General features: G+C 43.2%; 1 protein-coding gene across 2 annotated transcripts in view; it reads left to right on the top strand.

Moving 5' to 3' along the window:
- The window catches only part of LOC310888745 (ubiquitin-associated protein 2-like), a 128,594-nt gene that overhangs the window by 72,434 nt on the left and 40,753 nt on the right, over positions 1-15,407 (top strand). For both annotated transcript variants that reach the window (XM_083815758.1, XM_083815757.1), the window contains exons 7-8: positions 7,605-7,659; positions 8,762-8,865. In XM_083815758.1, the coding sequence (XP_083671884.1) occupies positions 7,605-7,659; positions 8,762-8,865 (159 nt within the window). The remainder of the gene's footprint in view (positions 1-7,604; positions 7,660-8,761; positions 8,866-15,407) is intronic.

The raw sequence follows: 15,407 nt of genomic DNA, 5'->3' as shown, positions 1-15,407 counted from the left end.
TTTCGCACATCTCGTAGCTCACGCTGGGATAGGCCTCGGGAAGTTATTGATGCTTTTATGGTATCTTCTTCTTCATCTTCCCATTCATGTAGTGGCCCAGCCACTTCGGAGTAGCCCATCTTGTCGTCTTCCTCCCCAGTCTAAATGGGAGTTCCTCTGTGTTCTAAATGACCTGACTTTCTCATCCATTGTTTCATGTTGGCTACAGGGGCAACCTGCACTGCTACAGTCCCTTTCCCTGACCCAGCCACAGGGCCTGTCACAGGGGCTGGAGCAGCTGTGGCATCTGTCGTAGGTGTTAGAGTGGCCGCAGGGGTTGGAGTGGCTTTTGGGCCTGTCACAGGACTTGGAGTGGCCGCAAGGTCTGTCACTAAGGTTATAGTTGCATCGATTGCAGCTCAATAGGCATAAGCCAGGCTCTAGCACATTGCAGTGATTTGCATCTCTCTCGTATTACCAGGGTCATGACACCCTTTTTTCAAGCATTCTATCAGTATTTTAGGATTTTTGCAGTTCATTTTGCATTTCATCATTTCATAAGCCATTGTTACACCGCACAGTACCATAACAATCTTAAACCAGGGCCCGGAAAGGATAAACAGCGCGACAGGGAGCACATACAGAAAGTAACGCGCTATAAAATTCAATTTGGAAAACAGGCACAGCAGACTGGAGATTAAGGCAATCAACATCGTGACTAGCAACTATTAAGCAGGTCCAATACTTATACCAATTTTGGTTTAACACACTCTGGTCAGATCTGTCGTTATCTCAGCCCTTCAAGCCCCACTGTGGGCATCAAAACGAGGTTTTACCTGTTGAGGTTTAACCCGGCCGGCAGCTAAACACTACACAGCCGTTCGCTCACCCTCCCCACTCCCTCTCTGGGATGGGTAGGGTGTCAGAAAGAAATGTAAACCTGTGGATTGAGATAGAGACAGTGTATTAGGACAGAAAAGAAAGGAAAGTAATAATAATGATAACAGTACTACTAATAATAATGTGTATGAAACAAGTGATGCACAATGCAATTGCTCACCACCCGCTGACCGATGCCCAGCCTATCCCCGAGCAGCCGGCCCCCCACCCCGGCCAGCCACCCCTATATATTGTTTAGCATGACGTCAGATGGTATGGAATACCCCTTTGGCCAGTTTGGGTCAGCTGTCCTGGGTCTGTCCCCTCCCAGCTCCTGCTGCACCCCCAGCCTGCTCGCTGGCAGGACAGAGCGAGAAGCTGAAAAGTCCCTGGCTTGGTGTAAACACTGCTCTGCAACAATTAAACCATCAGGGTGTTATCAACATTCTTCTCATCCTAAATGCCAAACACAGCACCATGCCAGCTACTAGGAGGAAAATTAACTCTATCCTAGCTGAAACCAGGACAGTACGCATTACTGAGTGATTAAGAGAAAGCAAAAGTGTGCCATGGGATGCAATTCGGGACACATCCCCGCTGGAATTGCTTTGCTTCTCAGCTGTTAATCTGTGCTTGCCAAAGTGTGTGTAAACTTTCATTTGGAAAGGAATCAAGGAACTTAGGTTTTTAACGTGGCCTTCCCATCTATCTTTCCACAACTGAATTTCTTGAATGAGCTTGATTTTGCTGTTAAAAACATACTATAATGGTGATTGATAATTGTATCAAAGTGGTTATATTTGGTGGTTATGTCTTCAAGATTCTTTATTCTTGAAACATTCCCTTTATTTGTGTTTCAGACAGCTGCAGTGCTATATATAAATTAAAGAACTGTATAGGCACAATAGTTCTTGATGTTTCTGTTTGGTACTATTCCCACATTTTCAGTTTTAAGCGCAGGTCTGGTTCTCCCCCTCTCTTCTACCCCACGTTAAAAAGGGAGCGGTAGAACAAGAAAAAAGGCTTTGAAAGGTACTGGGAAGATTGCCTTTATGGGATGTAAGGAACAAGCAGAGTATCACAGAATCACAGAATTGTAGGGGTTGGAAGGGACCTCGAGAGATCATAGGGTCCAACCCCCCTGCCAAAGCAGGTTCCCTAAAGCAGGTTGCCCAGGTAGGAATCCAGATGGGCCTTGAATATCTCCAGAGTAGGACTTCGCAGACTGCAAAACAGAGGGTTGTGGTAGACATCTGTAAAGTTTCTAGCGAGAAAGTTCTGTGGGGAAATGAGTTCATCACTCATGCAAATATGAGAGTGCGGGGATATTAAATCAGTAAGTTATAGGTTCAGAATGAACGTAAGGAAGTGGTTTTCATATATGAAGTTAACCTGAGAAACTCACACAGTATCACAGTATCACAGATTTCTAGGTTGGAAGAGACCTCAAGATCATCGAGTCCAACCTCTGACCTAACACTAAGTACTCCACTAAACCATGTCGCTAAGCTCTACATCTAAACATCTTTTAAAGGCCTCCAGGGATGGTGACTCCACCACCTCCCTGGGCAGCCCATTCCAATGCCTAACAACCCTTTCAGTAAAGAAGTTCTTCCTAATATCCAACCTAAACCTCCCCTGGCGCAACTTTCGCCCATTCCCCCTCGTCCTGTCACCAGGCACGTGGGAGAACAGACCAACCCCCACCTCTCTACAGCCTCCTTTAAGGTAACTGTAGAGAGCGATGAGGTCGCCCCTGAGCCTCCTCTTCTCCAGGCTGAACAAGCCCAGCTCCCTCAGCCGCTCCTCGTAAGACTTGTTCTCCAGACCCCTCACCAGCTTGGTCGCCCTTCTCTGGACTCGCTCGAGCACCTCCATGTCCTTCTTGTAGCGAGGGGCCCAAAACTGAACACAGTACTCGAGGTGCGGCCTCACCAGAGCCGAGTACAGGGGCACAATCACCTCCCTAGACCTGCTGGCCACACTGCTTCTTATACAGGCCAGGATGCTGTTGGCCTTCTTGGCCACCTGAGCACACTGCTGGCTCATATTCAGCCGACTATCAACCAATACTCCCAGGTCCTTCTCTGCCAGGCAGCTTTCCAACCACTCATCTCCCAGCCTGTAGCGCTGCTTGGGGTTGTTGTGCCCCAGGTGCAGGACCCGGCACTTGGCCTTGTTGAACTTCATACAGTTGACCTAACTCTTTACTTAAGGTCTTGTGGATCCTGAAAATTTATATGTGGGGTTTTTTTGACAAATGTATTCAAAAAAAAATCACAGGAAAAAAAAAAACAACAAACATAACAACAAACTAAGCAACCAAATTGGAAAACAATGCTGAATGAATGAGGCTGGTGAATTATTTAAATTGTGTGGCTCAGGAAGTGTCTGAGCTACAAATGGCTGAAGATCAGGATTGTGTCCAGAGGAATGGTGTTGTGGTTTCAGCTCTTATACACTTCCACAGACACTGACCTTAGCCGATGACAAGATTGTAGGTAGATCTACTTCTCGGCTTCATTCAGCACAGAAATTATTAGATTCATGTGTAGCAATTCAACTCGTTTGTAAAGTGAAAGTGGATTTGTCACTTGTACTTCTGTTCCTGCATTCCCTTCCTTTTCATTCTTCCAGAGCAATGTGCACATGGCAAAAATGTGGAGACCAACAACAAATTCAATCTAGCGAAACAGAAATAAAAGTGAAAGGGGAAAACATGAGGTTTTAATTTTGGATTTATAGTACCTGACAAGGAACCTTTCAAACGTTTCCTGGCTATGTAAGAAAATAGAGCAGTGTGCCTTTTTTGTAAATATCAGACTAGTCCAAATTGTGTTTGTGATAGCCTATTTTTTATCTTAAAAAGTTAAGAAAAAAAAGATATCTGGAAGAAAATGAGCTTCTGTAACCAGAATTGCATATCTAAACATTTTCTTGTTTTAAAAGCTTAGCACAGTTGGCAAAGAACATATTTTGAATTTGCTTTGCCAGAACTAGTAAGGATGTTGTTTTTTTTAAAACGGGAATGCAGAGCAGACCTTCTGGAGGTCACAGTTTGAAGTCTGTTTAGTTTTGCTGTAGTTAGCATTATGTGATTTTTTTTTTTGAGATTAACCAGAACTTAGCTTTAACATAAATTACTTTTATTTTCAATGCAAATTTGGAGTAGAAAGTTTTCTGCACTTCCTTTTAAAGATGGTTATTAGAGTACATGCAGTGTATAAAACTGACGTGATGCTTCTAGCTTTATGATCACAGACTCACAGAACTGTAGGGGTTGGAAGGGACCTCAAGAGATCATTGGGTCCAACCCCCCTGCCAAAGCAGGCTCCTTAGAGCAGGCTGCCCAAGTAAGCATCCACATGGGCCTTGAATATCACCAGAGAAGGAGACTCCACAACCTCCCTGGGCAGCCTGTTCCAGTGCTCCGTCACCCTCACCGTGAAGAATTTCTTTCTCATGTTGGTGCGGAACTTCCTGTGCTCCATTTTGATCACAGGAAAATTGATGACTAGTAAGAAAAATGATTTGAATTAGTATATAGAACCTCAGTGTTTATTTTGGTAGTATGAAATACCCAGAATATAAGCTTTCTATGCTTAGCTTTGTTATCTATTCATAAGGCTTAGGCCTTTGTTATCTCAGCTTCCACTGGAGATTGGCTGGCCCTGCATTTCCTGAACATGGGCTTGGGCTGTCCAACTACTCTGTAGTCTGAGATAAACACAGCTCTTGAGTGTTACCTGCTCTTCCAGTCTGTTTCGTTTCCCTTTCAGTTATTCTTAGGCCTCTTTCTTAACCTTGATGATATTTTTGTCTAATTTAAACCAGTCAGTGTGAAAATCTTAGTTTTGAAATAGTGTGCCTTCCTGTGGAAGGATTTCAGTCTGTAAACTTAATCTGTTTTCTATAAAATAGGCTATTACGTTAATGGGATAGTCCCATTTAGGTTGTGGGACTACACATTCATCTTGTGCTCCCTGTCAGTGTACATTTGTTTTGGGGAAGAAACTGAGGGAGCTGAACCATTCTTCCTATGTAGGGGAAGTATCAGAGTTAAGACTCGTGTGATTATGGGAGTTTTGAACTCCCAGTGTGTTTTACTGGAAACAGAAAATCTCCCCACCTGCTGAATATGACTGCTTTCTTTTTTGGAATGAATGCTGGAGAAGTTAACTGTAAAGTGATCAAGTGATACCAATGTGAACCTAGTTGACTGAGATGTGCTGGAGAGCATAAAAGGAAGCAACGCATGATTGAACAGTGTTAAAATGTTAAAGAAAACAAAATCTCTTAAATATTTCATCACTTAAAATTATGGCATTGGATAGGGTAGTAGCAGGAATGTTAATTGGAATCGACTTGAAACATAGTTCCCCACTCTTGGTTTCCTGGAACAGAAATGAGTAAGCATTTGATAAAATGTTAATGAATTTGTTTTGACAAAAAGCATTGACATGGTTTTGTGAAGTTAAGGGAACCTACTGAATTTCAAGTTCAGGATTAACTTCCAAAGTGATCTGATACAGACAAATCTTTGCTGGCTAATAGTCTTCTAAGACTTGTAACTTTGTAAACAGTGTGATTTCTTTTACAGTCAAAATACTTTAAAGTTGTTAGAGATTCTTCTTGTTGCTTTTAGCTGGTAGTTTATTGTGCAGATGCTGGTACAGCATCTTATGTAAGCCTCACTTGCTACAACCATCTTCTGCTTAATATGCTAAGGTCGTTCTTTGGGATTTTTGAACTTGAGAGGCTGGGAAGGCTTTACCTCCTTTCATGCTAGCTATTCTAGCTGATGTTTCTGTATCTGATGTCTGCCTTAGTCAAACATATTGCTGCTTGTCTGTTTCTGTGGTCTGCAGCTCCTCATCTGTTTCATAGCTGAGCTTTTCCAAAAAAATGTTGGTCTCTGTTGTGTGCTCCATTAATAAATGCTGCACTGGCTTCTGTCTTCGTGGGCCTGAGTGCTGTGACCCCTTTATGCCATGGACCAGCTCCCCAGGTTGGGGATTTCAGCTGGGTGAAGGAGAGGTATGAGGCTGCAACAGGAGGTTCAGAGCCTGAGTTAGGATCAGTTGGTACATTGGGGTTTGGGGGAATTACATTTATGGCTAAATACACAGCCCCATGTTGTGCCCTCAGTGAAGAGGGCTGGCAATTGCTGGATGGCAGCTGGTGTTACCTCTTTGCTAACCTCTCTCCTTTCTCCAGCCAATGGTGAAAAGAGAGCAAATAGAGGAAAATGTAGAGATAGCAGGCCTGGCCTATTGTCAGGCTTCAGCTCTGTGTTCCTGTTCCACAAAAATACCATGTGTGCCTGGATGGAAATCCTTCTGCAGATTTTCAAATCTTCCCTGTAGCTAGCAGTATCATGTATAGAGTATGGGTAAACTCTGACAAAACGTGGATAAAGCTATCCTGGTATCTTGATGCTTCTGAGAAGTCCTTAAAAATGTAGGTAGGAAACGTTTTAAATAACCAGAAATCTTTCAAAACTTGCACAGTGAACTAGGGCAAGGGGGAGAACGGGTGGTGAGCAGAGGGGAAGGAAAGTCATTAGAAAAGGAACTTCCTGAACTGGTTTTACCATGTCCTGGAGCTATTGCTCTAACTCATTTTAAATGGCCCCCTGAAAATAAGGGGTAATTTTGATCCAAATTCAAACTGCCTATCCTAGGTAGTTCTGATGTTTGGACAACCAGTGCATTGGGGATTTAAGATTATAATATTTGTATTCTAGTAAACTTGTAGTTGCTTGCTGACTTGTAATTACTGCATAATTTTGTCATTAAAATAGACATCGCTTTGTTCTCAGCCTGCAGCTCTTGACCTGCTCCTGTCCTTTTAATATGAAATCATAGTTCTCAAAGAAAACCAAACACACAACTGGAAAGGCCTCAGATATTGATATCCTAAAAAGGCATAAAAATAAAATCATTGTAGAAAATGATACATATAAGAAATGAGTTTCTAGAGGCTTATGTAGAGCTTTACTGTATGGATGGTAAAGTAATAAAATCTAAATGCCTTGTTGGTACTAAGCTGTATGCAGAAATAAAGCCATTCACTGGAGCAAGAAGCTTGTGAACTGAGGCTGGAATCAAAATTTGAGACAAATTTTTTGTTGTTTAAATAGAAACAAATTTTTGTGGGTGATAATGGGAGTTGTTTGAGTAATCTGAATTGAGTAATTTTCATGTCAGTGACTACAAGTAAGGGGCAAATGCAAGGAATGTGTGGTTGCAGGTAGGAGAAAGTGCAGGAAGGTAGAGGTTGACAAGGGAGTCCGACGGAAAGAAGGAAATAAATGGTGTACTTAAATTTTCTTGTCACCAACAAGGAGTGACAGAGAATTCCTGGAGAGACCAGACCATGCATGAGGGCTGGGCTATTAGAGCTGCTTAGGCAAAAGTGAGCAATTAGAGACAAATTTTTTGAACAATGGCTACTGACTTGGCAATGGCAGCCTCATTTGGGATGAGGTTTTAGGTAAGTCCTTTTGTTAGAATTTTGAGCTACTTCTCTAGTTACAGAAAAGCCAGCAAAGAATGGAAGTCCTACGGAAACATGCAGTGAACTGTGACTTGCATATGGAAGGGAAATGTTCTCCTGTGAGAAAATTTTGGAAGGAAATATATTTTACTGTGGTAGTTTTCTTCAATCATAGTATTTTCTAATGTGACAGACTAGTGACTGGCTCCTTCTCTGCTGTTGCTGTTAAATGGTGTTTTCTCTCCTAGGGTTTGGACGTGGCAGAGGGAGAGGAGCGGGGAGGTTTTCAGCCCAAGGCATGGGGTAAGAAACATGCAGAGCACAGATTTCGGGGAGGATCAAACTCAGTGGCAAGATTATTTGCCACTGTATGTATTAATATTGCTGTATGTATGAAAAAATCACTACAGATGCAAAAATTCGTAGATCCGTTAGATGATAACTGGATTATTTTTGTCTTAAACCAGCGTTTGACTGGACACATCTATAGAACCCTAATCTAAGTTCACTTGACGTTAATATGTCAAACTTGGAAGAACCCATTTGTACCTATCAGTAACAACCACATAGTGCCTAGGAGGCTCAAAGTGCTGTGTGGTGCTTATTGTCCTAGGTAAACTGGAAAAGGTATTTGTTTCAGTGGAATGTGCGAGTCCTAAATAAAAATAGGAAGACAAGTAATTATAAGCTCTCTCCTGTTTTTGAGGTTTCATGCTTTCACTGTTTAGACACGCATGTACCCGAAAACAATCAAAGGAAGTTACTCAGTAGTTCTAAAGATTGTTCTTAGTTTTGACAGAATAACTTGATTCAGAGAATCAAACCTCCATTAGTTTCAATGTTTGCTCTAAATGACATTTCATGTAACATTGGTGATGTCATGGTGAACAGAAGGCTAATTCTACTTCTCTAATAATCCTTCTTGTTTGCAGTCCACATGATGAACTGAAAGGAGGTTTTTCTGTAATCTTTCACCTGTCTGCATCTGTGTTTTTTGGCCTTGGTGTGTCAGGAGTGCGTTCTGAAATAATCTTACTGATGTTCTCACTGCTGTCCTGCACAAGTCTGGTGCTCTGAAATTATACGATACTGGTTTCTTATCAGTCAGCCACCAAGAAATTATCAGCTGAGAAAGGCTTAAAGCTGAGCATATAAACTAATGCTTTAGAGGATGGAGAGGAATAGGTATGCTGTTAACTGCATTTTCAGGAATTCTTATTTTGGTTCAGTTTCTCTACAGTTTCCATGCTTTTTTCCTTCCTTCTTTTCTCTTTTCTCCTTTTTTTTTTTTTTTAATCCGTGTCTGCTCATAGAGGAAAAAAAAATCTTTGGAAACCAAAACTTTTGTTTCGTTCAATGAATGACCCATGTGTTCTCTTCCATTTCTTAACTTTTAAAACTCTAGGACATTTAACCCTGCAGACTATACAGAGTCTTCTGCCACTGATGGCTTTGGGACAAAATCAGAGATTTGGGAGACTGGTCAGAATGATGCAGATGATGGAACTGGTAAGATGCTTCCAGAAGTGGAAGGATTGGAATGAAGACCTGTAGCAAATGGCAGTTAAAATAACCGTTCTATTAGTATTCAGTTACCTTCTGAAAATGTGAATACATCTCACATGGCACAGGTAGTAGTTCATTTTTATAGCTTAACTACTGCTGAATTGCAGAGCGCATGCTGTAGCCCAAGTGACTCTCCGGTTAAATTGAGGGGAAGGCAATTTGCAATTTTTTTGTTTTAGTACTAACAATCCCTTGAAAGTCAAAGGGTTATTGGAAGAGTTATTGGAAGAACCTTGTATGTAGAGAATTGTTTAGATATCTTAAGTGCTGCTTAAGATTTCACCTAATTGTAGTTAAGATTGCAAGTACCACTGAAAATGATTGGTTCACAGGCATTGAGTAGTAGGATCTGAATACGTAAGTAGAAAAAGAAAAAGGAAAATCTGTTGATAAATATAAATCCACTTTGTGACACTGCGATGACTGTGGAAGCTCTACTTATACAACACATGAACTTGAGCATGTGAGTTTCTGGGATGGAGGAGAGTTCCAAGATCTGGCGCCTTTGAAGAGAATTATTAACTAAAACCTGAGTAGGCACTTGAATGGAAGCCAGAAGAGCAGTCTGCCTCTCTGAAGACAGAGGCAGCTGTATGTTTCTACATGGAGTTTCAAGTATGAAGCGTGCACTCCTGGCTAAAGGCAAGAGACAAGACGGTCTGGAAAGGAACCACTTCACAGTCATTTCATGGTGATTCAGAAATGAAGAATGTGACGTGCTTGTCTGTGACTTGGAAAAACAAGATTGTTGCTTCTCGTAGTCTGTGGCAGGAGATGAAGACCAAGGGAAGCCTGTGCCATGATGGAGAAATTCATGTATGTTATATTTCACGCCTGGAAACCACTGACTGATAGGAGAGACTTCTTGTTTTTAAAACCCCAGTAAAGAGTGACTCTTATGATCTTTTCATTGCTGAAGCTAGCTGAGATGATTTTTTTCACAACCTCCATGTCAAGTGTGGAAGGAAAAGACTGATACTGGAGGCCAGTGTGTGCTTCGTAGAGCACTGCAGTGAGCCTCTTGAGGTGCAGCTTTTTAAACTTCATAAAAGCCATTTTTCACTTAACCGGAGAAGGCAGTAACAGGCTCAGAGTTTAGGTGGTCTTACTAGGCAGCTGTCTTGTCACTTGAGAGCTACTACTGCCTAGCAATCCAGTGTGGGAGAGTGGCACTGAGGACACTAATGGTCATTGGAAGGGGAGCTCTTTTTGCCAAATACGGCATCTTTCCAGGGAATTGCATTTTAAGTGATGTGGTGGTGTAGCATGCCTTTTACTTTCACTCATGTTAGTTTTTCAAATAAGTTTATCAGGTAAGGAGTTAGAAGGGCAGCTAATGACTTGAAAATACCCTTAAGAATACTGATGCTGATGTTTGCTGTATGGTAGCAGAGGACAAGATATGTTGTCACAAGTATAACAGAAGCAATAAGGTTGACTGACTGAAGATATTCAAGAAAGGCATGAGGAGGCTGGAACAGAGGTAGAAAATTCCCTGGTTATTTATTAATGATCACAGTTAGGAGGCTGTGGTTTATAAACAACTTTGGCTTGTGCTCTGCTTCCCAAGTGAGCCTGAATGGTGGTGACCCTCCCTGCGAGCTGTGTAGCCTTTGTATGCCACCTCCTTGCAACCTGTTCCTCTTGTGGGCATCTCCTTAGTCTTCAGAAATGGAAGAATTCTGCCCAGGAGTAAGGGTGGGTGTGGCTGAACAGATCCCTAGGAGAGAGTGAATGTGTCTACATGAGGGGTTTGCTGCAAAGGAAATCAGTGGAAATTGAAAGCATACCAGCCTGTGTGTGTGTGCAACTTGTTTTTTGATGCCATGTCCATTTTTGCTGTTAGGCCCTATGCATGTCAGTGAGAACTGCATTGGATTTCAGTGAAGCAGCTTAAGGCATGTATGGGATGTTGGGGAGTGTGAGGAGAGGTTTGCTTGGCCTAGTTGGCTCTTAGGTGTATGAGTGTGGGGTTTCCTGCGATATAGGGGTGTTTGTCAATGTAGGGAATTTCCTGTGTAATAATTCGGTGAGTGGAAACTTAAAGTAGATGACCATGAATGTTCTTTATGGATGCTAAGTAACTTTCTGCTGCTAATTTTCCTTTACTTTCAGTGAGTGCAAAGGCACCATAACTGACAAAACAAAGTCAAAATGCCTGTGTATATGTATCAGTATAGGGAGAAAATTTTATTTTGCGGTGTTTCTTCTTTAGACAAGTGCTAGTCTCATATCTTTTCATCCACAATGAAAGAAACAAAATTAACGCATTCTTGTTATGTGGAGGATTAGTGTCTTTTGTTTGCAATTTCATTAAAAAGGAGATAGTGGGCAACTACCTGGAGAAGCTAAGCCAGTTTTGCATATTAAAATGTTTTCTGAAGACAGAACTCCACAGAGAACTTAAATTTGGAGGATGAGTATTTACAAAGTATTTCCTCTTTAAGCCAGTGCTGGGAAAGGATTAACTTAAAATTTTTCAGTTAAAAACAAACACATTATTTCTTTCCAAAATGTTGTTGCTTCCATGTGTGTAATTGTATTCCAAATAATTCAGCATCCTAGTTCTTATAGAAGTAATGTTCTACAGAAAGGTAAAGGGAAGGGACAGGTGGAAGGAAACAATGACCAAGTCTTATCCGAAAGGGATTATACTTGAACAATTCAATTGATGCTTTCTTAGAGGCATGCTGAGTTTTCATTCTCTTACTTTTTTTTTGTGTAATGCCCAAGGCAATGGGAGATCCAGAACAACAAATTGCACCAGTTCTTAAGAAAATAAATGAGGATGGAGGTGCTCACCTTTCAAAGTAGACTATAAAAATGGATATTGTATTCTGGTAATTTACTGTTACCTTGACTTTGATAGTGTTTCATAAATTTCACAGAAAAACTTTATTCATATCATCTTGGTTATGAGCAGCCTGCAATGACTCTGAAACTGAAGAATGACAACCAAGAAAGAAAAAAAATAACTTACAGTGTATCCGTCAAGGGGGAAGAAGGGAATTGGGTAGCTTGGAAGTTGCAAGGAAGCTGTTTTGTTTTTTTTCAGGACTGCTGTAGGATTCAGAAGGAACACTTAAAGAAATCATTCAGATCTTTCGAAGATGTAACCAAGAAGAAAAGGATTAATATATTATACTTATTAATACAGAAGTTTGAGATAGACCAAAATAAAATAATTTGGGGGAAAATACATATGGCTGAATAAAAAAAGGGGAGGGGGAAGTGACAGGAAGTGAGAAATTGTAGGAAAATAGTTGAAGCTGTACCATAACCATATGTTATACTTTTTATTGGCTTGATGACTTTCTGAAACTGAACTTTTTGCAGAAGAAAACATGAAACAGTCAGAGATGGGAGTGTATGTTGAAGCTGATAGACAAGGATCCTTGAAAACACAAAGCATAATTTCAGTGGAAAACAGAACTGTTAAACAGTAATACTTCGCAAGGCATGGGGTAAAGGTTGGGAAGAGGATTTATGGAGCTACAATAATACCAAGGTGGATTATGGACAAAAAGGAAATTGTTAGACTTGTGGCAAGATCAGACTTAGAAGCCTGTCAATACCAGGAAGCTGTTAGCAATGGGGATTTAATTCAGAGAAGAGCAATAAAACACCTGATGTTGGAAGGATTGATTTTTGGAAGGCAGTGTGTTAATAAGTGACAATGATGAACTTAGCCTGGGTCAGCTAATTAAAGGGTAAAGGGTTGCATTCAGTGTTTGAAAGGAGTGAATGCACAGAAGTGTAGTCATGAGTAGAAGCAACAGATAAATGTTTACATGGAGTGTTAGGAAAATGTTCCAGTGTTATTCCAAACAGCTCCAGTCTCCAGAAGCTGTGGTGAGAAACGCAAGGGGCTCAGGTGTGCTTTGCCAAGGCTTTTCTTTCTTTGTTTTACCAGATTCTGAGCTCCGTTGGGGAGCTCTGGCACCAGCGCACGGTGTGTCTGCTGCAGAGATCACAGAACCATAGAATTGAAGGGGTTGGAAGGGACCTCAAGAGATCATCGGGTCCAACCCCCCTGCCAAAGCAGGTTCCTTAGAGCAGGTTGCCCAGGTAGGCGTCCAGACGGGCCTTGAATATCTCCAGAGAGGGAGACTCCACAACCTCCCTGGGCAGCCTGTTCCAGTGCTCCGTCACCCTCACCGTGAAGAAGTTCTTTCTCATGTTGGTGCGGAACTTCCTGTGCTCCATCTTGTGGCCATTACCCCTTGTCCTGTCCCCACAAACCACTGAAAAGAGGTTGGCCAAATCCCTCTGTCTCCCACACCTCAGGTATTTATACACATTGATGAGATCCCCTCTCAGTCTTCTTTTCTCCAGGCTGAACAGACCCAGGTCTCTCAGCCTTTCTTCATAGGGAAGATGCTCCAGGCCCTGTATCATCTTTCTGGCCCTCCGCTGGACTCTTTCCAGGAGATCCCTGTCTTTTTTGTACCGGGGAGCCCAGAACTGGACACAGTACTCCAGGTGAGGCCTGACCAAGGCAGAGTAGAGGGGGAGGATCACCTCCCTTGACCTGCTGGCCATGCTCCTTTTAATGCACGCCAGGATCCCATTGGCCCTCTTGGCCACCAGGGCACAATGCTGGCTCATGGCCAACCTGTCGTCCACCAGGACCCCCAGGTCCTTCTCCTCAGAGCTCCTCTCCAGCAGGTCATCCCCCAGCCTGTACTGATACGTCCGGTTGTTCCTTCCCAGGTGCAGGACTCTACGCTTGCTCTTATTAAACCTCATTTGGTTTCTTCCTGCCCATCTCTCCAGCCCGCCCAGGTCTCGCTGAATGGCAGCACAGCCTTCTGGCGTGTCAGCCACTCCTCCCAGCTTTGTGTCATCGGCGTACTTGCTGAGGGCAGACACTATTCCCTCGTCAAGGTCGTCGATGAAGATGTTGAACAAGAGTGGACCCAGCACCGACCCCTGGGGAACGCCGCTAGTCACAGGTCTCCAGCCGGACTCTGTGCTGCTGATCACCACCCTCTGAGCTCGGCCAGTCAGCCAGTTCTCAACCCACCTTACTGTCCACTCCTCTATCCCACACTTTCTCAGCTTTGCTAGCAGGATGTCATGGGAGACAGTATCGAAAGCCTTGCTAAAGTCAAGGTAGATGACACCCAGTGCTCTCCCCCCATCTACCCAGCTGGTGATGCCATCAGAGAAGACAACGAGGTTGGTCGAGCACGACTTCCCCTTGGTGAATACATGCTGACTACTCCTCATAACATTCTTCTCTTCCAATTGCTTGGAGATGGCATCCGGAACAAGCTGTTCCAACACCTTTCCAGGGACAGAGGTGAGACTGACTGGCCTGTAGTTTCCTGGATCATCCATCTTGCCCTTCTTGAAGACCGGAGTGACATTGGCTATCCTCCAGTCTTCAGGCACCTCTCCTGTTCTCCGGGACCTTTCAAAGATGATAGAGAGCAGTTCAGCAATCACCTCTGCCAACTCCCTTACCACACGTGGATGCATCCCATCGGGACCCATGGATTTGTGTGCGTTGAGCCCACTCAGACGCTCCCGAACCACTCTCTCGTCAAACAGGGGGGAGCCCTCCATTTCCCAGACCCTTTCTCCTCCCGCCAGGGTTGAGGAGTCCCGGGGGGGAGTCCTTGAAGCAAAGACTGAAGCAAAGAAAGCATTCAGTATCTCCGTCTTCTCGGCATCTCCTGTTACCAGGACACCCCCCTCGTTCAGCAGGGGACCCACATTATCCCTAGTCTTCCTTTTACTGTTTACATACTTAAAAAAACCCTTCTTATTATCCTTTATCTCTTTTGCAAGCCTCATCTCTAGGTGGGCTTTAGCGTTCCTCATTGCGTCCCTGCAGGCCCTGACAACACTTCTATACTCCTCCCAAGAGGACAGGCCCTTTTTCCACATTTCATAGACCTTCCTCTTCCTTTCGATCTTGTCGATGAGCTCCTTGCTCATCCACGCAGGTTTCCTGCCCCCCTTCCCCGATTTCCTACTCTTAGGGATGCACCGATCCTGAGCTTGGAAGAAGTGCTGTTTAAATGTAGCCCAGCTCTCACAAGCACCCCTGCCTTCTAGCAACCTAGCCCAGGAGATACCCCCAGGCAGGTCTCGGAAGAGGTCGAAGTTGGCTCTCCGAAAGTCCAGGGTAGCAATCCTGCTTTTAGCCTTACTTCTTCCACCAAGTTCCATCTTGAACTCCACCATCTCATGGTTGCTGCATCCCAAGCTGCCCCCAACCCTAACAAGCCCATCCCTGTTGGTAAGAAATGGGCCTTGCTCTGGGCAATGTGAGATAAATCTAGGCAGGGCAAATATGGGGATGAATTTCTTTAAAGAAGAAATATCAGAGGAAGAGATTGTGTGCTGGTCAGAAGAGGGGAAAGGAAAACTCTCTGAAAAGTCCTGTTCATGACGCTTTGCCTCCTTTCCAGAATTTCTGTGGAAATGGGTGGGTTAGGCTATAAATTCGAGGTATTGTAATTTTGGTGTGCTTT

This window comes from Anser anser (assembly GCF_964211835.1).
Source record: "Anser anser genome assembly, chromosome: W".
NCBI lineage: Eukaryota > Metazoa > Chordata > Aves > Anseriformes > Anatidae > Anser > Anser anser.
Note: the sequence above shows the minus strand (reverse complement) of the source record. Positions and strands in the feature narration are given on the sequence as shown.